Raw genomic sequence first — 25,582 nt, forward strand, 5'->3', positions numbered from 1 at the left:
TTTTGCAATCGATTTTTAATAGTACAAAAAGCGTTAAAACATCAATCGTATTAAATTACATCTATAAATAGCAATAGTATTTATAAAACTGTTATAAACACCAACGTTTAAAAAAGAACAATAAAACGAATTAATAGTAGAGGATGAAAATTTTTTATTTTGCAGATGCTCGAGCGTTATGGGGATATATTGGGTTGTGAAGAGTAGGTCCTAAAACAAAAAAGTTAAGTTAAGTTTTTCATAAAGTGGGGGACATTCTATTTTTTAATTTGATTTTCCATTTCCAACAATCATTTTTTCCAATTATAGCGACACCTATCCACAATTCAAAAAAATGTCTCGAATAAAAGTTGCCTATGTTTACATAAAGAATCCAAATCTGCAATAAATATTGGGGGCTCCTATTTAAGATTTTAAAGTACCTAACTCTCCACCCCACCTCCGAAAGGGCAGTGGTTTGGTGCCGTTCAATAGATTTTCAAAAATATTGAATACGTGTATTTTGCAGTTTGTCGATTTTATGTTCATTTCGCGAAATATCGCGGGGTTAGTATTTATAATTTTAAATTTACCCCCCACCCCTCACCGTGAAGGGTCGTGTTTGGTATTATTTGATAGATTTTTGAAAAATATTGAACACGTACTGTTTAGTTTTTCATTTCGAGATATATTCGCTTTTTTTTTGTGAAACTTTGTGTTTTTTCGAAATATACACTCTTTTGCATGTACTTAACTTACCTTACCTTAATCTGACGATTTCGAGTTTTCCTAAGGATACATTAAATTTTTTCGGACCCCGTTAAAGAACTTACCTGTATTAAGAGCCAATATATGGTAAAGGTACATTTATAATGTTCTCAATTGTAAATCAATATTGAAAAACAAATTTCCAAAAAAATATTATTTGCAATATAAATAAGCACTATAAAATATTTTGTTTTGCAGAAAAAGTTGCGCTATGATATCACAATAAATTGACAAAAAAATTGGTTGATAAATATTGAGTAGTTTATGAGATATTTAATTTGTTTATAAAAAATTACAATTTTTTCATTTGCAAAAACGCGGTTGTTGCCTATAGAGTATACAAGTTTTTAAGGTCTCATTTGTTTAGCTTTTATGTATATTTTCGATAAATGTATTGACAAATCACAATTTGGATTAAACACCCCTCCATAATGGCGTCTGAAAATTGGTATAATTTGTTAACATCGCCGGGAATAAAAATTTTTAAATTATTTTTCGATATTCTTATTCTAGGTAATTTTTGACGTATCCACAAAAAAATACAAATTTTCTAGAAGTATTTTTTGCCGAGATAGCTTTTCCCAGTTTAAGAATTCATAATTTGTTTATTTATCAATATTGACATTTAAAAGTACGTGAGTACATCTATTAACCTTAATACTTAACAATGTCATTTATAAACATAATAAGAAGTACAGAATATTTTAAAAAATGATGATATTCGTGGAAACTTAAGGGGATAGGTACGTATTTTCAGCTGGAATGCTATTCAAATGGGGATTTATTTTTTTCGAATCCTGAGAAAACTAATAAGTATTTTTGAAAAATTTAAACGCAAAATGAAAGATTACGTTCCTACCGAGGGCCGAAAGTCCCTGAAAACTTCAATAATGTTTATTTTAATAAATTACAGGGGTGAAAAACTAAGAGAAAATGTAGTGTGATTTTTAGTTTCAAATATTTCATTCAAAAGAAACTTCTTATGTGTTCTAAGGTACTTTCAGCCCTCGATAATAATTTAGTCTTTCATTCTGCGTTTAAATTTTTTAAAAATATTTATTAATTTTTTCAGGATTCGAAAAAAATGGACACCATGTCCGTGGTGATATTTTCCAAACCGAACATTCGCTATCTTTGTCATACAACGCACTGAGTTAAATAGAATATGACGATAAGTGTACGCAAATAAAAAAGTTAGAGTGTCAGTGATTTCTTATTTTTTATTTGTTTAGTGTTTGTTTTAAATGAACTACGGAGTGTGGACAATTATTTAGTTCTTTTAATGAGTTTAAGAACATTTTAAAACAGTACGAAAAAGATAAGAGACTATAAATTAATATATATTTTTTTAGTTATAAATGAAATATTACCGTAAAAGATTAAAATAAAAAGAAGACCTAAAGCTTTCACAATAATAATTAACTTGCTCTGAAGCTATTATCCTTGTGGCATTTTTGTAATCAAATATTCTAAATGGGAACTAAGCCACAATTTAACCAGAAAATGATTTTATTAACGTTTCGACGTCTGAATCGGACGTCGTTTTCAAAATACAAAATATTATTAAATTAAACAAAAATGGTGTTGCTTAGTAAAAAATTTTTCTAATAATTTATTTAATCTGACTAATTTTTGTATTTTGACAATGACATCCGGTTTGGACATCGAAACGTTAATAAAATCATTTTTTTAGTTAAATTGTGGCTTATTTCCCATTTAGAATAGTTGATTATAATATTTAACTTACGTATAAAAATTATTTTAGCAATATTTTGTACGTGTCATATCAACTAAATACATATATTTATTTTGCTAACCTAAATATATACTTTTATATATACATTGATTTATTACAATTAAGTTTGAAACATCTAAATAGTTCTGCTTCCCTTCCCTTAACAAGTATTTTTCTATCAAACAAACACTAAACATATATCAAAATAGCATGTACCAAAATATACAGTCACTGCGCACGTTAAATAATGAAGTCACTGGCTTGATCAAGTCTAATTCGCGTGTACCCAACTTATTTATTTGCGTACACGTTAGAGTGTACCTAGACACAGCGAAATATAACCATAATAATAACTAATGTAAAACTATGTGACGTCACGGGTCGTATGAACTATTTTATACCGCAGAAGACTTTAAATATGTATTTCTAAGTTATTACGAGTTTTTGAAGCGTGAAATTTTGGAAATCTCATTTTTAAACAAAACTGAACATTATTATGTAACAAAAAAAATGTGCAAGTTCCCTATTGACAAAATTTGCAGTTACATCATTCCTGTTCCGGACCGGAACTTGTGGGATTCAGCTATGGGGCACTACTAGCGACTCCAATACAAACATCGATCGTGCAGAGATTCCAAAATAAGGTGCTGCGTGCCATAGTAAATATACCATACAATGTATCCAACGAGGTGATTCAACACCACATCCCCCTAGAATCCGTGAAAGAAGCCATCATCATCATCATCATGCAACCTCTTCTGTCCACTGCTGGACATAGGTCTCTCCCATTTTTCGCCACTATCGACGGTTCTGTGTGTCTTGTTGCCATTTCTTGGATATTCGTTTAATGTCCATCCAGCGTGTTCGTGGTCGTCCTCTGCTGCGTTTGTCTTCTCTTGGGCGCCAGTCAATTAGTTTTCTGGTCCATCTGGAGTCTTTCAGTCGCGCTATGTGACCCGCCTAATTCCATTTCAGCTTGGCTATACGTTCAACGACATCAGTGATACCTGTTGTTTTCCTTAAGTCTTGGTTCCTTATATTGTCTTTCTTTGTCACGCCGAGAATCGATCTTTCCATACGCCTTTGTGCCACTCGCATTTTTAGTGTTGTTGTTCTTGTGAGCGTAAGGCTACGGCTCCACGGGCGGGAAATTGACGCTAGCAGTAGCAGTAAAATGAATTTAAGGTTCCGCGGAACGGAATAGGGATAGCCGAACTGTACCGACTACAGGACTTGTGCGTAGTCGGTTCAGTTCGGCTATTCCCATTCCGTTCCGCGGAACCATAAGTTCATTTTACTGCTACTCCTAGCGTCAATTTCCCGCCCGTGGAGCCGTAGCCTTAGAGTTTCTGCTCCGTATGTCATAAGAGGAAGAACGCATTAGTCAAATTTCTTCCGTTTCATAGCTACCCGGATGCGGTGTCGGAAAGTTGGTCGAAAACACTTCGTCGATAGAAAATTGGTCGACAACATTTGGTCGACAAAGAGTTGGTCGAATGCACAATTCATCGAATGGACAATTCGTCGACGAACATTTGATCGAATGGAATTTTCGTCGACAAACTGTTATTTATCTTTAGGATAAAGGGATTGGTGAAAGGGATTTAGGAAATGGTGACAAACGACGGGTAACGGGAATATTGTATTATACATTTTATTTTTTTTGGGTTTTGTTAATTTTGTTTCTAAATCTTAATTATTTTTACAAACGACGCCGACGGGTTGTTGGTTTTTATTTTGTTAACTGGAATATTGTATTATATATTTTATTTTTTTGGGTTTTGTTAATTTTTTTTCTAAATCTTAATTATTTTTACATTTAATGAAAAAATTGGCCGCGGTGGGAGAGTAGACAGCAAATATAAACCGATATTTTAATTAGTGATGTTGTACCGTTCTTCTTTTTGGTGTCGGCGTACTTGCGAACGGAGCATTTCCGGACAAGTCAAATTTGGGGGCACTTGCGGACAAGACGAAATATGCGAGATGCTGAGGTCAATAAATTGTTAGGGAATCGAGGTAACTCCGTACAATGTTTTCGACTGAAATAAACTTTCTTTCTAAACGAAGCTTTCTTTATAAACATTAGAAAATTTAAAATGCAACATTTAAACGACTGAAAGACCATTTTTATACAAAAAAATTCAAGACGATTCTTGTAAAAATGAGCCATTCATGATGCGCCAAAAGTGGAGGGTTTAAAAGTAAAACGATTCTTACCATCGTCATTTTATTATCAAAAACTGAATTCACAACTGCACACTATTTATAAAAGACGCAATACGAATTTAGTATATGGCATCAAATTTCCATACCAAGAGATTAGAAGTATTCACTTCAAAAAGAACATCAATTTTCGTTGGTAAGAACCGGAGGTATTGTGCCTTTTATAAATGTGTAGTTGTGAATTAAGTTTTTGATAATAAAATCAAGAGGGTAAGAATCGCTTTACTTTTAAATTCTTCACTTTTGGCGCATCATGGACGGCTCATTTTTACAAGAATCGTTTTAAATTTTTTTTGTATCAACATGCTCTTTCAGTCGTTTAAATGTTGCTTTTCAAATGTTGTAATATCTATAAACAAAGTCCCGGTGAATTTTTGAAAAAAAAAGTGGCTAACTCGGGTTTTAAGGGTTGTAGGGCATTAAATTTTTGTTTAAGTTTGTATAAGAATACCATCTATCTATCAATCGGTTTTAAAACGTCTTGCGACGTTGTCCGATGCCTAATTTCCATGACACTCTATCATCCCATTGGCCCTCTCTAAGATCTCTTGCGCTCATCGCCTTCGTTACTCCCTCTCTCCAAGATTTCTTGGGTCTTCCTCTCTTTCTGCGGTTTGGTGGTACCCATTGCATAATTATTTTAGGGAGTCTTGAGTTATCCATCCTCTGGACGTGTCCGTACCATATCAGCTGTTTTCTTTCTATGTCTGTTGTTAGAGAGCCGTCAACCCCCATTCGCTGTCTTATCTCATCATTACGTATTCTCTCTCTGCGTGACACTCCTACTGATCTTCTAAAAGCGTCCATTTCTACTGCCTCCAGTTTTCTTCTGTTGTTTTCGGTTATCCGCCAAGTTTCTGCTCCGTACAATAGACTGCTTTTAATAAGAGATTCGTAGATATTGTGTTTTCTTCTTTTTCCTATTTCATGATTCCACAGTACGCTGTTTAGACAACCTATTGTTTTTCTGGATTGTGTTATTCTTCTCTTTATTTCTTCATCATCTTTCCCCGTTGTGTCAAAAACGATTCCTAGATATGTGTAATGGTCGCAGGGCATGATGATTTCATTATTTTCTAATGTGATGTTCGATAGTTCGGTACCTATTGGCAGGTATTTTGTTTTTTCTGTATTAATTTCTAGTCCCCACTTTCTATATTCTTCTTGTAATTTCCTTGCCATGTACTCTAAATCATCTTTATCGTTTGCTATAACAACCTGGTCATCAGCAAACTGCAATGTATATAAGCAAATCTCTCCAAGGTCTACGCCCATGCCTCTGCATTTTCGTTTCCACTCTTTCAATGCTTTTGCAACATATATTTTAAATAAGGTCGGTGATACACAACACCCCTGACGTAGACCTTTATTAACCAGGAAGCTTTGCGATAATCTGTTTCCAGTTTTTATTTGTGATGTTGACCCTTCATACAAATTTCTTAAGGCTTTTATTAAGGTGACACTAATATTCGTCTGTCGTAACACGTTCCAGAGTTTGTTTACAGGAACTGTATCGTACGCCTTCTGCAAGTCAATAAACATGAGGTGGGCTTCTTGATTTGTGCTTAATTTTTTTTCTATTAGTTGTTTGAGGCAGAAGATATTATCAGTACAGCTTCTTCCTGTTCGAAAACCGGATTGTTCTTCTTCCTCTTGGTCTTTGTACTCCTTCTCAATGCGGTCTCTAATTATTCGTCCATACAAACGGCTGAATGTACTAGTCACTGATATCCCTCTATAGTTTTCACATTTAAGCTTATCTCCTTTCTTATGGATCGACGAAATGTAAGCAATTTTCCACTCGTCGGGTATGGGAGAACCATTTATAAATTGATTTATGCACCAAGTGACGGTTTCAAACAATTTTTGTGATCCACATTTTATTAGTTCGGCTGGGATATCGCCTGGTCCTGGAGACCTACCGTTTTTCAGTTCTTTTATAGCTTTTATAATTTCTGTCACTTGTATTGTTATATCTTCTCCTTCAATGTTAACCTCTGTTGGTGATTGAGTTAAGTATTCGTCCCTATTTTCTGTCAGTAGTTCCCCATAGTACTTTTCCCATTTTTGTGTGGATATTAATTGAATGTTTGTGCTCTTCCTTTCGTTAGTTCTTATTTTATTGAGGAACTTCCATGTTTCTGTACATTTTCTGCCTCCCAGGTAGGTATTAATTTCCTGACACTTCTTATCCCACATTTCTCTTTTTGCTTTTACTGTTGTTCTTCTTGTTATTCTTTTGAGTTCCAGGTATTCATCTCTATCTTTTTGTTGTTTACTGCTCAGCCATCTGATATACGCTTGCTTTTTCTCTTCTACGAGTGCTTCTATTTCTTTGTTCCACCATAGTTTTTCACTTTTTCTTTGAGTGTTAAAGCCGAGTGCTTCTTCTGCAGCTTTTTTAACGCTAACGACTACGTTTCCATATACCTCCTCTACTGTTGATGTTTCAGTTATATTCATTAGTTTGCCATCCAGTCTTTGTTGATATAGTATTCTTGTACTCTCTTGGGTCAAACTATCCAAATTATAACTTCTTTTTTCCAAAGTTTCTTCTGGTTGGGGTTGACAATTTGTTTGATTATGTGTTATTTTATATCTAAATGGACAGGTTACTTTTGATTTTACGACATAATGATCTGAACCACATGTTATTCCTCTGTATGCTCTTGTGTCCTGTACTTGCATATTAGTATTTTGTTTTGTGATGATATAGTCTATAATTGATTTTAAATTTCTTGTAGTTTGGGTCCAGGTGTACTTGTGTACATCTCTATGTTTAAAAAATCCATTGGTTATTTTTAATTGATGGTTTTCACATATTTCAATTAGCCTCTCACCATTATCATTCTGGTTTATTTCTCCGTAGGGACCTACCACCTTATTATCTACTTTACGACCTACTCTACTGTTCAGGTCTCCCATAACTATCAATTCTCTTCTATTTCCAATTTTCGTAATTTCGTCGTTAACTTTAGCAAAGAACTCATCTTTGTTTGTGTAAGGTTCATCATCACTGATTGCATAAATCCCAAGTATCGTAATAGGTGTTTCTTTTATCGTTATGTTTACTCTTATTATATTTTCGTCTATTGCTTCAAAGTCAGTGATTTTATGTTTATGTTTTTTGTGTATTAGAACGGATACTCCTCTTTTCGCTCTCTCATGTTTTGAAACTCCGCTGAAGATGTGTACATAATTGTTTACTTTTTCTATACCTATCCCTTTCTTCTTTGTTTCGGTTAAGACAACTATATCCATATCTAGTTTTTTAATTTCTTCAGTTATTTCTTCCATCTTTCCGCTGATACTCTGCACATTCCAGGTGCCAATGTTCATAATCCTTTTCCGTCGCCGAAGTCGTTTATTATTTAATCCGTCCGAGATTCCGAGGCAATCTTTAGGCTTTTTGGTATTTTTCTAATTTTTACAAGTGACAGGGAACCGGCCTGACGTCTTAACCCCCTACCAGGAGGACCGGGTAATTTGTAATCAAGGTTTTCTTCCTTTAGATTGGTTGTCTTACAGGACTAAAGAGCCCAATCTGCTCCTTTTCTTTCGCCGTCGATGTTTCTTCGCCAACCAGAATCCACAACCGCCCATTTTAGATCCGATTCTGCAGTGGTATGCCGAAAAAACAGGCCTGCCACATCCGCCATTGACGCCGAACCGAAGATCCTCTTCTACGCCGTCTCCGCCGTTGTGGTCTTCACCCGTATCCCTGGGCAGGGGTCCGCGTTATACCCCACAGAACTGGGTCCCTACCTGAACTTCGCCACCTGTTCACTCCGGCCTACTGAAGTGAGAGGTGCCCACCCCCGCGACATGGACGCGCCAGGTAGGAATTACCCATGTGAGTGTTAGAGAAGATGGCTCTAACTCTCCATGGGCCGAGTTAATGAACATGTGTGATCCCATGCTCAAAGGCATAAGAATACCAACATGTCGAAAATAAAAATTCACTTCCTACATGTTGTTGTTCTGAAGCTACTTTATTGTGGCATTTTTGCAATTATAGCTAGTTTTGATGGGAAATAAGCCACAATTTTACTAAAAAAATGATTTTATTAACGTTTCGACGCTCAAATCGGGTGTCGTTGTCAAAATAAAACCATTTTTTTTTAGTAAAATTGTGGCTTATTTCCCATCAAAATTAGTTAGTTCTACATGTTAATGCGGTTTAGTTATTTTAATTGTTTATAAGCCTAAAATAACACTACTTTTTCAAAATAATTTTATAATATTTATTATAAACTTTTTAATCAAGACTTGATCTAATTTGATAAATTGAGCCTTTCTCTTTGATTTGATGTCTTTAGAATTTATGTTGACCTAATATTTTATGCATAATAACGCTGTAGATAGAAGCTTTTTGGGATAAACAATTTCAATTTTGCAGTAACTATTATGTAAAACTTCTTGAAATTTTAACGGCTGAATACTTCTAATATTGTTCCTTTCATTACGCGAAAATAAAGTTTTTAGTGTATTTTTAGAAAAGTTATTAATTATTTTCAAAAAATCGACTTTTGAAGCTATTTTCCCAGTAACTAAGCAACAAATTAACAAAAATAACTTTTCAAACACTAATTTTAAAGAATTTTCTATGCTTCTTCAATAAAATTGTATCACCTTTTCATACAGCATACCGGTCTACACCTTTATTATTTAAAATCAAATAGCGATATTTAATTGTTTATATATTGTTTATAAGTTAAAAAGTACGTTTGATCTTTTGCATAATTTTTATATTGGATATTGTTGTAACCAAATTTACCCTAAGCAGTTCTTAGATACCTGTATCAACGGATGTTACGAAAGAGGCCATTTATTTGCTAATTTCTCTGTTCTATCACACCCTTTCTTATCTGTGTTTACAATCCAAATCATTAAGCCACATAAAGAGGTAGGGCAATAAACTCACTATAGCTATAGAAATGCTCTACTACAAAATTTTAAAAGATAAGACTATTTAGGTAATTATAACGCAACAAGTATGTACCTGCATTTTAAGACCAGGTAGATTTTTGGGGGTGACACTATAGATGGCTTTGCCGATGATTACATTCAATTGAGATCGTAGGTATGTACGGTAGGTAGAAAACATAGTTCTTGGGGGGTTTAGAGGTGTTTTACACAATTTTTGAATATCCCTAAAAACTTAGTTATTTCAAATTATATGTACGTAACCTATAAAAAACCGTGAGATGATGGAGAAAATCCCAAAAAACTACCGAAAAAACCAGTTTTCCGGATTTTTGAACATGGCGCACCTTACGAATAAATCTGAAAAAATTCAGAAATATAGTCTTTGATAAAATTCACAAAACGCAAAAAAAATTAGACATGCAGCCTAATTTTTTACTAAATTTCCCTAAATTTCTACACTAGAATTGAAAAAAAAAATAAAAAAAAATATTCAGGCTATATCGACCAGAAAAAATATGATTAGACCTGCAAAAACCCTTACAAAACTTTAAAAAACATGGTTTTTGGGGGGTTTAAAAGTGATTCGCCCAATGTTTAAATATCATAAAATACTCACTTATTTCAAATTATACATGATCTATCAACAAAACCTTGAGTTAATCTATTTTGAAATCTATAAAATGGAGAAAGTCGACGGAAAAATCTGAAAAAAATCAGATAGATAGTTTTTGATAAAATACACAAGATGCAAAAAAATGGACCTGCAGCCATCTTCAAAAAAAAAATTGTAAATTTTAAAAAATAAAAAAAATTGAGGTTATGTACACTCGACCGACGAGTCCATAAAAAATGGACATGTTTTGTGAAAGCCTCAGCTATATGTACGTGTGAATTTTTTGAAATTTTAAATCAATTTCAGCCCAACTAAAAACAATTAAATCTAAAAATCTAATTTTTTGGCTGTGAGGGAGGGGTAATGGGGATAGCGAGCTAAAAATCCGCGTAATCTCATTTTTTAATTGCATATAACGTAAAAAAATGAAAAAAATTGAATTCTGGTAGTGAGGGCATGTTGCCTATCTAAAAGTGCCTTTCTACCGTAGAGTGTCAATGGAAAAAATAATATGTATTTTAATAGAAGGGACTCAAAGATGTCAGTATATGGCACTATAACAAGTTATTTTGATTTAGAACAAGTTTTTGATCAAATTTTGTAGTGTAGAAAACGTTAAAATACCGTTTTTACATTTTCCTCCATTCCCAAAATACGTCATAATCGATTTGGCTGAAAATTTGCCCACAGATAGCCAAAACATAGTACTTTAAGTAGTTAGAAGGATTTTAATTATATTGCAATTCTAAAAAAGTTACATGCAATAATATCATACTCAAAAGTATATTAGTCCAGTCGGGATAGCATTTGGCCTTGCATGCCGAGCTGCCCAAAATTTTATTTTTCTAATCTTTGGGGGTCAATAGTAGCCTAAATTTAAAATCGCGAATGAATTCCTCCGTTACGTTAGCCGCCATCTTGATTTTTTTTTTGGAAAAGGAGAACCGTTTTCGCTCAATATCTCTACCATTTTTAACTTTGCGACAAAAATGGTAGGAACTGAAATTGTTCCAAATAAGTCGTATTTTTATTAAAATTTCTTTTTAACAATTTTTGTCGTGAGGTCGATATTTTCCGAGTTAATTGTACTTACAGTAGACGCCTATATTTTTGACTATGATATTGCATGTAACTTTTTTGGTATTGTAATATAATTCAAATCCTTCTAACCACTCAAAGTCCTACGTTTTGGCTATCTGCGGGCAAATTTTCAGCCAAATCGATTTTGATGTATTTTGGGAATGGAGTAAAATGTAAAAAAGGTATTTTAACGTTTTCTACACTATAAAATTTTGATCAAAAGCTTGTTTTGAATCAAATTATCTTGTTATAATGTCCTATAATGACATTTTTGAGTACCTTTTATTAAAATATTAATTTTTTCAATGATACTTTACGAGATACTTTACGAGAGAAACTGCAAATTTGTTAAATAAATACCAAATCACTGTAAAATCGCTTAAAATAACATTTTGAGAAAAAAAAAGAAGAAGAAGATTTTTTGACCTTAAATCTCTTATTTTTACGTCCCGCAGTAGCTATACACCGAGTTTCAGAAAAAACAAAGATCCAAAAGTTTTTTTGATCCAAAATTGAGTGATTTGAAATGGAATCACTCTAATACAATATTCCAGTTCACAAAATAAAAACCAACAACCCGTCGGTCTTTTGTCACCATTAATCCCTTTATCCTAAAGATAAATAACAGTTTGTCGACGAAAATTTCATTCGATCAAATGTTCGTCGACGAATTGTCCATTCGATGAATTGTGCATTCGACCAACTGTTGGTCGACCAAATGTTGTCGACCAATTTTGCGTCGACGAAGTGTTCTCGACCAACTTTCCTAGACCCGTCGGGATGTTGCTCTTAAAGATGTCTCTTAGTGAACCATACGCCGCCCAAGCAAGTGTTATTCGTCGTTGAAATTCGCAAGTCTGATTGTCCTTGCCTATTTTGATTTCATGACCGAGATATATTATGTACTTTTCTGTCAATTCTGCAACTTGATTTTGGATGGTTAGGTGTTCGCTGGGAACTAAATTTGTCATAAATTTGGTCTTGCTGATGTTCATTTTTAGACCTATTTTTGAAGATACGTTTTCTAATTCTAGTAGCATTTGTTGTGCTTAACCCAGATCTTCGGTAATAAATACTATATCGTCGTCAAAACGCAGATGATTGAGCATTTCTCCATCTATTTTTATTCCTCTATTTTCTCACTTTAGCATTTTAAAAGCGTATTCGAGGACCGCTATAAATAATTTAGGTGAGAGAGTGTCGCCCTGTCTCACACCCCGCTTGATATGAATTTCTCTGGTAGTATCATGCAGTTTTTTTTGCGTGTAAAACTACATGATAAAAAAGAAGCAATACAACGTTTTAATATAATATAGTTTAAAGCATCCGAAAAGCTAGGGGGGCCACGGCCCCCCCGGGCCACGGCCCCCCTGCCCATGGGTATGGGTGCCTATGTCCCCTAATTAACATCCCAAATAAATGTAAACTTTACCGCTTCACAATTTGCTTTTCTTATGAATTCTTTTATGTATTTTTTATATCTGTAAGTTTCATCGGTTCAAAGTGCTTATGTTTGAAATGGATGTAGTTAAAATGGTTTAAACGAGTAAACTAATCACGACTGTATTCAAATTTTGAACAGCCATAGCATAACCATCTTTTGTCTAACAAGAAAACAAAAAATCCAAAATATTCAGAACAGCAAAACGTTTATTTTATTACTAATTGAGAGATAATTTTTACTTAAAAAAAAAATTGAATTTTTTTAAAATAAAAAAAAATTCTGTAAAACCATTTTTTTTCAACAACAAATATTTTGAATCAATGAAACTTATAGATCATAATATAAACAATACATAAGTAAAGCAACTTGTGAAGCAGTAACGATTAATTTTATTTGGAAAGCTAATTAGGGGGTGATTTTCGTGATTTTTTTACCAAAAAATAAAAGGGTCCAACAATATTATGAGCGTAACTCAAGTACTTTTAATGTTAAAAGTTTTTTTACAAAACAAAAATAAATTTTTTTTCACCCTTTAAAAAAGTTGTAATAAATTTTCCCCGACAAGTACTTCGTTTTTTGGTTGAAATATTCTATTTGAAATTTGACGAAGAAGAACCTACTTTTTATTAGCTACAAATCTGATTATACTGGATCTGCACACTTCGTACATACACCATTTTTTCACTTTTTATAGGCTATATTTTTCCTAAGAATATTTTTTTTTTGATAAAACACTTACTTTTTGAGCTATTGGCGAAAAACCGTCCAAAAACATGCTTTTTTTTTGATAAAAATGGACATATTCCCTCGCAAATAACTCGAAATATATTGAGTTGGTGAAAAAACTCTATGGAACAAAAGTTGCTTAGAATCAGCCATTTTATCCAAGTCCGGACATATTTTAAATATATATTTTTTAACTTCCGAGAAAATAATTAAAAAAAAATAAGAAAATCTACGGTTTCGTTTTGATTAAAATCTGTCTTCCTCCATCCCCGATAGCACTATTTCTAGGTCTACCTGTTGTCAAGGAGGCTCTAAGGAAGACAGATTTTTACCATTCCGACCGGAGATTGTCGATATAAATTAAAATAATTTATATCGCAATATGGATAGAACGCCCTCTAACGGGGAATAAGCGAAATGAATTTCGACTCAATTCAAGCTTTCTGCTTAACACAGGTATAACATACCAAAAGGCACCGCCAGGAAAACATTCCACTTTGCGGTTCAGAGAGCCCATATGAAACGAGTCTTTGTACTCTATGCAGAGTATGGCATTAACAAAATAAGAAAATCTACGGTTTCGTTTTGATTAAAATCAAATCAGTTTTGATTAATCAAAACGAAACCGTAGATTCTCTTATTTTGTTAATGCCATACTCTGCATAGAGTACAAAGACTCGTTTCATATGGGCTCTCGGAACCGCAAAGTGGAATGTTTTCCTGGCGGTGCCTTTTGGTATGTTATACCTGGGTTAAGCAGAAAGCTTGAATTGAGCCGAAATTCATTTCGCCTATTCCCCGTTAGAGGGCGTTCTATCCATACTGCGATATAAATTATTTTAATTTATATCGACAATTTACGGTCGCAATGGTACAAATCTGTCTTCCTTAGAGCCTCCTTGACAACAGAAAGACCTAGAAATAGTGCTATCGGGGGATGGAGGAAGACAGATTTTAATCAAAACGAAACCGTAGATTTTCTTATTTTGTTAATGCCATACTCTGCATAGAGTACAAAGACTCGTTTCATATGGGCTCTCTGAATCGCAAAGTGGAATGTTTTCCTGGCGGTGCCTTTTGGTATGTTATACCTGGGTTAAGCAGAAAGCTTGAATTGAGCCGAAATTCATTTCGCCTATTCCCCGTTAGAGGGCGTTCTATCCATACTGCGATATAAATTATTTTAATTTATATCGACAATTTACGGTCGCAATGGTAAAAATCTGTCTTACTTAGAGCCTCCTTGACAACAGAAAGACCTAGAAATAGTGCTATCGGGGGATGGAGGAAGACAGATTTTAATCAAAACGAAACCGTAGATTTTCTTATTTTGTTAATGCCATACTCTGCATAGAGTACAAAGACTCGTTTCATATGGGCTCTCTGAATCGCAAAGTGGAATGTTTTCCTGGCGGTGCCTTTTGGTATGTTATACCTGGGTTAAGCAGAAAGCTTGAATTGAGCCGAAATTCATTTCGCCTATTCCCCGTTAGAGGGCGTTCTATCCATACTGCGATATAAATTATTTTAATTTATATCGACAATTTACGGTCGCAATGGTACAAATCTGTCTTCCTTAGAGCCTCCTTGACAACAGAAAGACCTAGAAATAGTGCTATCGGGGGATGGAGGAAGACAGATTTTAATCAAAACGAAACCGTAGATTTTCTTATTTTGTTAATGCCATACTCTGCATAGAGTACAAAGACTCGTTTCATATGGGCTCTCTGAATCGCAAAGTGGAATGTTTTCCTGGCGGTGCCTTTTGGTATGTTATACCTGGGTTAAGCAGAAAGCTTGAATTGAGCCGAAATTCATTTCGCCTATTCCCCGTTAGAGGGCGTTCTATCCATACTGCGATATAAATTATTTTAATTTATATCGACAATTTACGGTCCCAATGGTAAAAATCTGTCTTCCTTAGAGCCTCCTTGACAACAGAAAGACCTAGAAATAGTGCTATCGGGGGATGGAGGAAGACAGATTTTAATCAAAACGAAACCGTAGATTTTCTTATTTTGTTAATGCCATACTCTGCATAGAGTACAAAGACTCGTTTCATATGGGCTCTCTGAATCGCAAAGTGGAATGTTTTCCTGGCGGTGCCTTTTGGTATGTTATACCTGGGTTAAGCAGAAAGCTTGAATTGAGCCGAAATTCATTTCGCCTATTCCCCGTTAGAGGGCGTTCTATCCATACTGCGATATAAATTATTTTAATTTATATCGACAATTTACGGTCGCAATGGTACAAATCTGTCTTCCTTAGAGCCTCCTTGACAACAGAAAGACCTAGAAATAGTGCTATCGGGGGATGGAGGAAGACAGATTTTAATCAAAACGAAACCGTAGATTTTCTTATTTTGTTAATGCCATACTCTGCATAGAGTACAAAGACTCGTTTCATATGGGCTCTCTGAATCGCAAAGTGGAATGTTTTCCTGGCGGTGCCTTTTGGTATGTTATACCTGGGTTAAGCAGAAAGCTTGAATTGAGCCGAAATTCATTTCGCCTATTCCCCGTTAGAGGGCGTTCTATCCATACTGCGATATAAATTATTTTAATTTATATCGACAATTTACGGTCGCAATGGTAAAAATCTGTCTTCCTTAGAGCCTCCTTGACAACAGAAAGACCTAGAAATAGTGCTATCGGGGGATGGAGGAAGACAGATTTTAATCAAAACGAAACCGTAGATTTTCTTATTTTGTTAATGCCATACTCTGCATAGAGTACAAAGACTCGTTTCATATGGGCTCTCTGAATCGCAAAGTGGAATGTTTTCCTGGCGGTGCCTTTTGGTATGTTATACCTGGGTTAAGCAGAAAGCTTGAATTGAGCCGAAATTCATTTCGCCCATTCCCCGTTAGAGGGCGTTCTATCCATACTGCGATATAAATTATTTTAATTTATATCGACAATTTACGGTCGCAATGGTACGAATCTGTCTTCCTTAGAGCCTCCTTGACAACAGAAAGACCTAGAAATAGTGCTATCGGGGGATGGAGGAAGACAGATTTTAATCAAAACGAAACCGTAGATTTTCTTATTTTGTTAATGCCATACTCTGCATAGAGTACAAAGACTCGTTTCATATGGGCTCTCTGAATCGCAAAGTGGAATGTTTTCCTGGCGGTGCCTTTTGGTATGTTATACCTGGGTTAAGCAGAAAGCTTGAATTGAGCCGAAATTCATTTCGCCTATTCCCCGTTAGAGGGCGTTCTATCCATACTGCGATATAAATTATTTTAATTTATATCGACAATTTACGGTCGCAATGGTAAAAATCTGTCTTCCTTAGAGCCTCCTTGACAACAGAAAGACCTAGAAATAGTGCTATCGGGGGATGGAGGAAGACAGATTTTAATCAAAACGAAACCGTAGATTTTCTTATTTTGTTAATGCCATACTCTGCATAGAGTACAAAGACTCGTTTCATATGGGCTCTCTGAATCGCAAAGTGGAATGTTTTCCTGGCGGTGCCTTTTGGTATGTTATACCTGGGTTAAGCAGAAAGCTTGAATTGAGCCGAAATTCATTTCGCCTATTCCCCGTTAGAGGGCGTTCTATCCATACTGCGATATAAATTATTTTAATTTATATCGACAATTTACGGTCGCAATGGTACAAATCTGTCTTCCTTAGAGCCTCCTTGACAACAGAAAGACCTAGAAATAGTGCTATCGGGGGATGGAGGAAGACAGATTTTAATCAAAACGAAACCGTAGATTTTCTTATTTTGTTAATGCCATACTCTGCATAGAGTACAAAGACTCGTTTCATATGGGCTCTCTGAATCGCAAAGTGGAATGTTTTCCTGGCGGTGCCTTTTGGTATGTTATACCTGGGTTAAGCAGAAAGCTTGAATTGAGCCGAAATTCATTTCGCCTATTCCCCGTTAGAGGGCGTTCTATCCATACTGCGATATAAATTATTTTAATTTATATCGACAATTTACGGTCGCAATGGTAAAAATCTGTCTTCCTTAGAGCCTCCTTGACAACAGAAAGACCTAGAAATAGTGCTATCGGGGGATGGAGGAAGACAGATTTTAATCAAAACGAAACCGTAGATTTTCTTATTTTGTTAATGCCATACTCTGCATAGAGTACAAAGACTCGTTTCATATGGGCTCTCTGAATCGCAAAGTGGAATGTTTTCCTGGCGGTGCCTTTTGGTATGTTATACCTGGGTTAAGCAGAAAGCTTGAATTGAGCCGAAATTCATTTCGCCCATTCCCCGTTAGAGGGCGTTCTATCCATACTGCGATATAAATTATTTTAATTTATATCGACAATTTACGGTCGCAATGGTACGAATCTGTCTTCCTTAGAGCCTCCTTGACAACAGAAAGACCTAGAAATAGTGCTATCGGGGGATGGAGGAAGACAGATTTTAATCAAAACGAAACCGTAGATTTTCTTATTTTGTTAATGCCATACTCTGCATAGAGTACAAAGACTCGTTTCATATGGGCTCTCTGAATCGCAAAGTGGAATGTTTTCCTGGCGGTGCCTTTTGGTATGTTATACCTGGGTTAAGCAGAAAGCTTGAATTGAGCCGAAATTCATTTCGCCTATTCCCCGTTAGAGGGCGTTCTATCCATACTGCGATATAAATTATTTTAATTTATATCGACAATTTACGGTCGCAATGGTAAAAATCTGTCTTCCTTAGAGCCTCCTTGACAACAGAAAGACCTAGAAATAGTGCTATCGGGGGATGGAGGAAGACAGATTTTAATCAAAACGAAACCGTAGATTTTCTTATTTTGTTAATGCCATACTCTGCATAGAGTACAAAGACTCGTTTCATATGGGCTCTCTGAATCGCAAAGTGGAATGTTTTCCTGGCGGTGCCTTTTGGTATGTTATACCTGGGTTAAGCAGAAAGCTTGAATTGAGCCGAAATTCATTTCGCCCATTCCCCGTTAGAGGGCGTTCTATCCATACTGCGATATAAATTATTTTAATTTATATCGACAATTTACGGTCGCAATGGTACGAATCTGTCTTCCTTAGAGCCTCCTTGACAACAGAAAGACCTAGAAATAGTGCTATCGGGGGATGGAGGAAGACAGATTTTAATCAAAACGAAACCGTAGATTTTCTTATTTTGTTAATGCCATACTCTGCATAGAGTACAAAGACTCGTTTCATATGGGCTCTCTGAATCGCAAAGTGGAATGTTTTCCTGGCGGTGCCTTTTGGTATGTTATACCTGGGTTAAGCAGAAAGCTTGAATTGAGCCGAAATTCATTTCGCCTATTCCCCGTTAGAGGGCGTTCTATCCATACTGCGATATAAATTATTTTAATTTATATCGACAATTTACGGTCGCAATGGTAAAAATCTGTCTTCCTTAGAGCCTCCTTGACAACAGAAAGACCTAGAAATAGTGCTATCGGGGGATGGAGGAAGACAGATTTTAATCAAAACGAAACCGTAGATTTTCTTATTTTGTTAATGCCATACTCTGCATAGAGTACAAAGACTCGTTTCATATGGGCTCTCTGAATCGCAAAGTGGAATGTTTTCCTGGCGGTGCCTTTTGGTATGTTATACCTGGGTTAAGCAGAAAGCTTGAATTGAGCCGAAATTCATTTCGCCTATTCCCCGTTAGAGGGCGTTCTATCCATACTGCGATATAAATTATTTTAATTTATATCGACAATTTACGGTCGCAATGGTACAAATCTGTCTTCCTTAGAGCCTCCTTGACAACAGAAAGACCTAGAAATAGTGCTATCGGGGGATGGAGGAAGACAGATTTTAATCAAAACGAAACCGTAGATTTTCTTATTTTGTTAATGCCATACTCTGCATAGAGTACAAAGACTCGTTTCATATGGGCTCTCTGAATCGCAAAGTGGAATGTTTTCCTGGCGGTGCCTTTTGGTATGTTATACCTGGGTTAAGCAGAAAGCTTGAATTGAGCCGAAATTCATTTCGCCTATTCCCCGTTAGAGGGCGTTCTATCCATACTGCGATATAAATTATTTTAATTTATATCGACAATTTACGGTCGCAATGGTAAAAATCTGTCTTCCTTAGAGCCTCCTTGACAACAGAAAGACCTAGAAATAGTGCTATCGGGGGATGGAGGAAGACAGATTTTAATCAAAACGAAACCGTAGATTTTCTTATTTTGTTAATGCCATACTCTGCATAGAGTACAAAGACTCGTTTCATATGGGCTCTCTGAATCGCAAAGTGGAATGTTTTCCTGGCGGTGCCTTTTGGTATGTTATACCTGGGTTAAGCAGAAAGCTTGAATTGAGCCGAAATTCATTTCGCCCATTCCCCGTTAGAGGGCGTTCTATCCATACTGCGATATAAATTATTTTAATTTATATCGACAATTTACGGTCGCAATGGTACGAATCTGTCTTCCTTAGAGCCTCCTTGACAACAGAAAGACCTAGAAATAGTGCTATCGGGGGATGGAGGAAGACAGATTTTAATCAAAACGAAACCGTAGATTTTCTTATTTTGTTAATGCCATACTCTGCATAGAGTACAAAGACTCGTTTCATATGGGCTCTCTGAATCGCAAAGTGGAATGTTTTCCTGGCGGTGCCTTTTGGTATGTTATACCTGGGTTAAGCAGAAAGCTTGAATTGAGCCGAAATTCATTTCGCCTATTCCCCGTTAGAGGGCGTTCTATCCATACTGCGATATAAATTATTTTAATTTATATCGACAATTTACGGTCGCAATGGTAAAAATCTGTCTTCCTTAGAGCCTCCTTGACAACAGAAAGACCTAGAAATAGTGCTATCGGGGGATGGAGGAAGACAGATTTTAATCAAAACGAAACCGTAGATTTTCTTATTTTGTTAATGCCATACTCTGCATAGAGTACAAAGACTCGTTTCATATGGGCTCTCTGAATCGCAAAGTGGAATGTTTTCCTGGCGGTGCCTTTTGGTATGTTATACCTGGGTTAAGCAGAAAGCTTGAATTGAGTCGAAATTCATTTCAAATGATTTTTACCCCGTGTTTCTAAATTTTTGTAAAAAAAGGGAGCTAGTGTAAAATTTTAAACTTTATCTTATATAATAATATACAATTTCAACTACATATTCCCAAACTTTTATCCTTCCTTTATTTTTTTGGAGGTTTTCCTTAAATTTTGTGTTCTTTAATCGGGCTAATCAAATATAATATTATGTAGTTGGTAATTATAGGCCAATCAAGTTAGGTTTTTACTAGACATAACGGAAAAGACGAGCTTTGACAGTTGAAATGTGTAATATGAGATATTACAAAAAGACTACCATCTTTGGATTCATCAATTTTTTAGTGGAACATTTTTTAAATAAACAATCAAAACGTCAAACTTAGTTTTTTACTCATAACTTAAAAACTTGTTTATTTAGAAATTTGACGTCCACAGGTAACTTTCTCAGAAAAAAAAGATACATCGAATGAGATACGCTAAATAAAAATCGGTTAATAAACAAAAAAGTTATTGCAAAACCGATGACAAAATCACTGTTTTTGAATATAGTTAATAACAATTTTATTGTTTGTTAAAATACGTTTTAATATACCCAAAATTGAGGGCACTATGGTGTTTGAATGGTATGCAAAAAATGGTCCTGATCTGTTAAATAGTTTTCGTAAAATTGAATTTGTTTATAAAAATTTTTGAAAAACGAGCTAATTTCTGAGGCTGGTCCAGTTAATATGGGTGAATATATCTCAATAATCCGGGACTCATTTCCTTCGTTAAGATGTATACTAACAGCTTATGAAAAAAAAAGTAAAAGAAAAATTACATATACGTACACAAAATTATTTGTTAATAAATAGCAGTTTTTAAGCTTATAAACAATTACGATAATTTCGTAGAAATTAGATCAAAATAAATGGCAATAAAAAATACGGAAAGCTGGTTAAAATACACAACTTCCAAAAACAATTTTTAGGTCCTACGACCATTGGGGTCTGAGATAGCCCCTTTTTTTGAAAAAATCACTGTTACGTTAATTAACAATACTAAGAGCTGAAATTAACCAATCTTTTATAACAAAAGTCAAAGTTTTTAACAAAGTTTTTAGTAAGAAAAAATGTTAAAAATTGTTTAAATAGGAGTGTTATAAACACAGAGTATTTTGCGTTCCGACTAAAGTAAAAAATAGCGGGCGTAGTCGACTGACTTAATAGTGGGCACGGTTGGCGACCGGCATGCGGCAGCAACTATTAAAATTACGTTATCCCGACCACGAAAATCCACTTTAAGATGAATGACAAATTTTTGTCATTCCTTATGTTTTCGAGGTCTCTGAATCCGAATATGGAGTTAATTTTTTTCTAGAATTAGTGGAACATGTTCAAAAATCAAATGTTATGCAAAAATGCGAAAAATCAATTTTGATGATTTTTCAATTTTAACTCACTGTATTTTTGGTCGCTGTAAATATTTCCTTTTGAAAATTTTATTGTATTATCTTTGAAGCATTTAGATAACAATGAGATTTGTCCAAAATGACAACACGTTAAAAGAGAAGTTGTTAATTTTTAAACATTTTGTCGTCAGATTTCGTTAGTTTCATGTTTACTTAAAAAAGTTGAGTGACAAACTTTTTAGTTTATAATTTTAATTAACACAGAAATAAAATAAAATTTATGAAGAAGTTTTCCAAAAAAATTTAATTTAAAATGTGCAATAGGAAAAATGTTATGTGACTTTATAGACGAGCGGCACACCCCAAAAAAAGCTTATTTCTCGAGATACTGATACTAATTTTGGTCATAGTTTATATTTTTGATGGTGCTCAAAACTAAAATTAGGGTTGTTTTGAATTTTACGTGGGGGAACATTATCAAAATCGCAACTTTACCCTAAGAATAAAAAAAAATCACGTTTCTTTTAAGTGTAATTTGCTACAACTCTGTTCCATTGTAATATTTTTTTCTGATATTTTTATAGTATATACATATTTCTCACCTTTCTGAAGACAATGGGACCTGCTTCAATATTTCTGTCTTGCCATAAAGAAAGTTGTAAATTGATTGAAGTAAAAGGTGCAGATTCTTGAATTGCAAAGTTTAATCGCAAAAGTTGAGTAACAAAATTTGAAATTTAGCTGTTTAATTATTTTTAACTTAAAATCTAGAGTACAGAGAACAAAATGTTTTATAGAAAAAAAAAATGGTGTAACTTTTAATTTTAAGAAAAACGTGATTTCATCTTTTTTTTATTTTTAGGGTAAAATTGCGATTTTGACAATGTTTCCCCATCTAAAATTTAAAATAAAACTCATTTTCGTTTTCAGCACCATAAAAAGTATAAAGCAAGACCAAAATTAGCCATTCACCACACCGTGGTTGATATCTCGAGAAATGAGCGTTTTTTTGGGGGGGGGGGAGTACCACGTACCACTCGTCTATAAGGTCGCGTAACTTTTTTTCTGTTGCATATTTTGACATTGTGGCCTTTTTATTGTTATTTTTTAAATATATTTATTTAAAATATAATTTTACTAAATACATGTGCAACATAACAATATTCATAAAATTCAAGTTTCTACCAAAATATATAAATATAATATTAAGCTTCAAATCCGGTATACTGTCAATGTTAAAAATGGGCTGGCAACGGTCTAGCGCTAGCGAATGCTGTCCGCGAATTTATTCTCATTCGGCTGCGCCCATAATTTTTTTTTACTTTAGTCGGAACGTAAAATACTCTTTTTTATAACAATACTGTTTAAACAATTTTTAACATTTTTTCTTGCAAAAAACTTTGTTAGAAACTTTGACTTTTCTTATAAAAGATTGGTTAATTTCAGATCTTAGTGTTGTTAAATAACGTAACAGTGATTTTTTCAAAAAAAAAGGGCTATCTTTGACCCCAAGGGTCGTAGGACCTAAAGTTTTTTATAGAAGTTGTGTTTTTTTATTAGCTTTCAGTATTTTCTATTGCCATTTAATTTGATCTAATTTCTACGAAATTATTGTAATTGTTTATAAGCTTAAAAACTGCTATTTATTAACAAATAATTTTTTGTACGTACATGTAATTTTTTTTAAATTTTTTTTTCAAAGGGTATTAGTATACATCTTAACGAAGGAAATGAGTCCCTGATTATTGAGATACATTCAGCCATATTAACTGGACCAGCCTCAGAACTTAGCTCGTTTTTCAAAAAATTTTAAAAACAAATTAAATTTTGCAAAAACTATTCAACAGTTCTGGACCATTTTTTGCACACCATTCAAACACCATAATGCCCTCAAGTCTAGGTATATTTAAACATATTTTGATAAACAATAAAATTGTTAATAACAATATTCAAAAACAGAGATTTTGTCGTCCGTTTTGCAATAACTTTTTTGTTTAGCAACCGATTTTAATTTGGTGTATCTCATTCGACGTATCTTTTTTTTCTGAAAAAGTTAACTGTGGACGTGAAATTTCTAAATAAACAAGTTTTTAAGTTATGAGCAAAAAACTAAGTTTGACGTTTTGATTGTTTATTTAAAAAATGTTCCACTAAAAAATTGATGAATCCCAAGATGGCAGCCTTTTTGTAATATCTCATACTACACATTTCAACTGTCAATCCTCGTCTTTTCAATTATGTCGAAAAACGGCTTATTTTTTACTAACTTGATTGGTCTATTAAGCAACAAAAACAAAATAATGAACTAGTACACCATAAAATATATTATTAAAATATTACATTTTTATAAGTATAAATAACATGAATACTAATGTAAACTTTACCTTTAACCAGTATCAAAAAATTAGTTCTCAGCATGTAAGACAGTTCTCTATAAAATATTTGACTTCTCCTGCAGTTGATATATCCACCCCGTAAAGAAGATCATCTTGGAGGTTTAGTTGGGCAGTCTTCTGCGGGCACTTATACAAGATATTTATTTTTGTTATGTCAAGTTTACTAAATCCACATATCTGTCCCAAACGGGACTTCATCACACTAGCATCGTTTACAGAAAAGCTCTCCAGGGGATAATGGATAGCGCCATGATAAGTACCATAGTGCATGACTGAATCGTAGTCGTAGGGAAGATTGAACGTATCGCCAAACTTTCTTTCAAATTCTTTTGAAAACTCTGGATCCATGTTTGCCGGAATAAGCTTAATATAACGGTTTCTATCAGACCTGCTATGTTCATGATGAAATCCAATAAGGTGCATAAATTCATGTATTATAGCTCCAGCTTCTTCTTGAAAACAACTTGGACCTAGCTCTACTATGTTAGGACTACCACTAATAACCTTACCAACTTCAGAACAGCATTTATCAACCTCATTGATAATTCTTACATAAAATCTGTCATTTTCTGTTTTGGGTACAAATTCAATGCATGTGTAATATTTGTAGAGGTCCATAACTTTTTTCATAATTCTTCTCTCACGGTCTGTAAAAGTTCCATTAAATACATATGGTACTCGTCCATTATCCCATAGACGAGCAGGATCTGTTAAAGCATTTCTTAACTTCGTGGAGCTTGAACATAAACTTGATTCCGGAGAATATTTACGTTCTCCCTGCAGTGTACATTGACCAACTTTGAAATTTTTTCTCTGCAAAGTGTTAACATCGGTAACATATAATATAACAGCAAAAAGCAATAAACGCTGCATCTTTGAAATTCACTTACTACACGATGTACAGATGAAACTTGTATTTAATAGAATTTAGTTTACCGATCCTTTTTATACAAAAAATTAATTGTTTTGAACTAGTAATAAAATAAGTTTTATTATTTTAATTTTCTAAAAATCAATAAATCGAGTTTATGAACATATACAGAGTGGGCCAAAGAAAAAAGTCTACCCCGATAATTTGCAGTATTTATTGGATTTTAAGGAAATGATGAAACAGGTCGATTTTTGATCTAAGGGGGACACATTTTTACGGTACATACATCTGTCATATGTCAACCCCCTCCTTTCCACTTCTCATACCCCTTATTTTTAAATAGGGAATAGAGGCCGTGTGCTAGCTCATTTGAAAATTTATTCAATTCTCTATTCACTAATATAAACATTAACATAATTATTTATACAGGATGTCCAAGAAAACATATTTTAATTAAATTAAT

The 25,582-nt window shown here is 34.2% G+C and overlaps 1 protein-coding gene across 1 annotated transcript; it reads right to left on the reverse strand.

Moving 5' to 3' along the window:
• LOC126882362 (astacin-like metalloprotease toxin 5) lies at positions 1-25,173 on the reverse strand. Its single transcript, XM_050647255.1, has 2 exons — positions 24,237-25,173; positions 1-210 (listed from the first exon to the last, which is right to left on the reverse strand). The coding sequence occupies exon 1, from the start codon at positions 25,119-25,121 to the stop codon at positions 24,264-24,266; it is 858 nt and encodes a 285-aa protein (XP_050503212.1). The 5' UTR covers positions 25,122-25,173; the 3' UTR covers positions 1-210; positions 24,237-24,263.
• Between the last annotated feature and the right edge of the window lie 409 nt (positions 25,174-25,582).

This window comes from Diabrotica virgifera, chromosome 3 (genome assembly GCF_917563875.1).
Source record: "Diabrotica virgifera virgifera chromosome 3, PGI_DIABVI_V3a".
NCBI classification, from domain to species: domain Eukaryota; kingdom Metazoa; phylum Arthropoda; class Insecta; order Coleoptera; family Chrysomelidae; genus Diabrotica; species Diabrotica virgifera.

What these genes read in the sequence shown, in the direction of transcription:
- LOC126882362 (XM_050647255.1), bottom strand. Translation starts at nt 25,121, where the DNA reads ATGCAGCGTTTATTGCTTTTTGCTGTTATATTATATGTTACCGATGTT.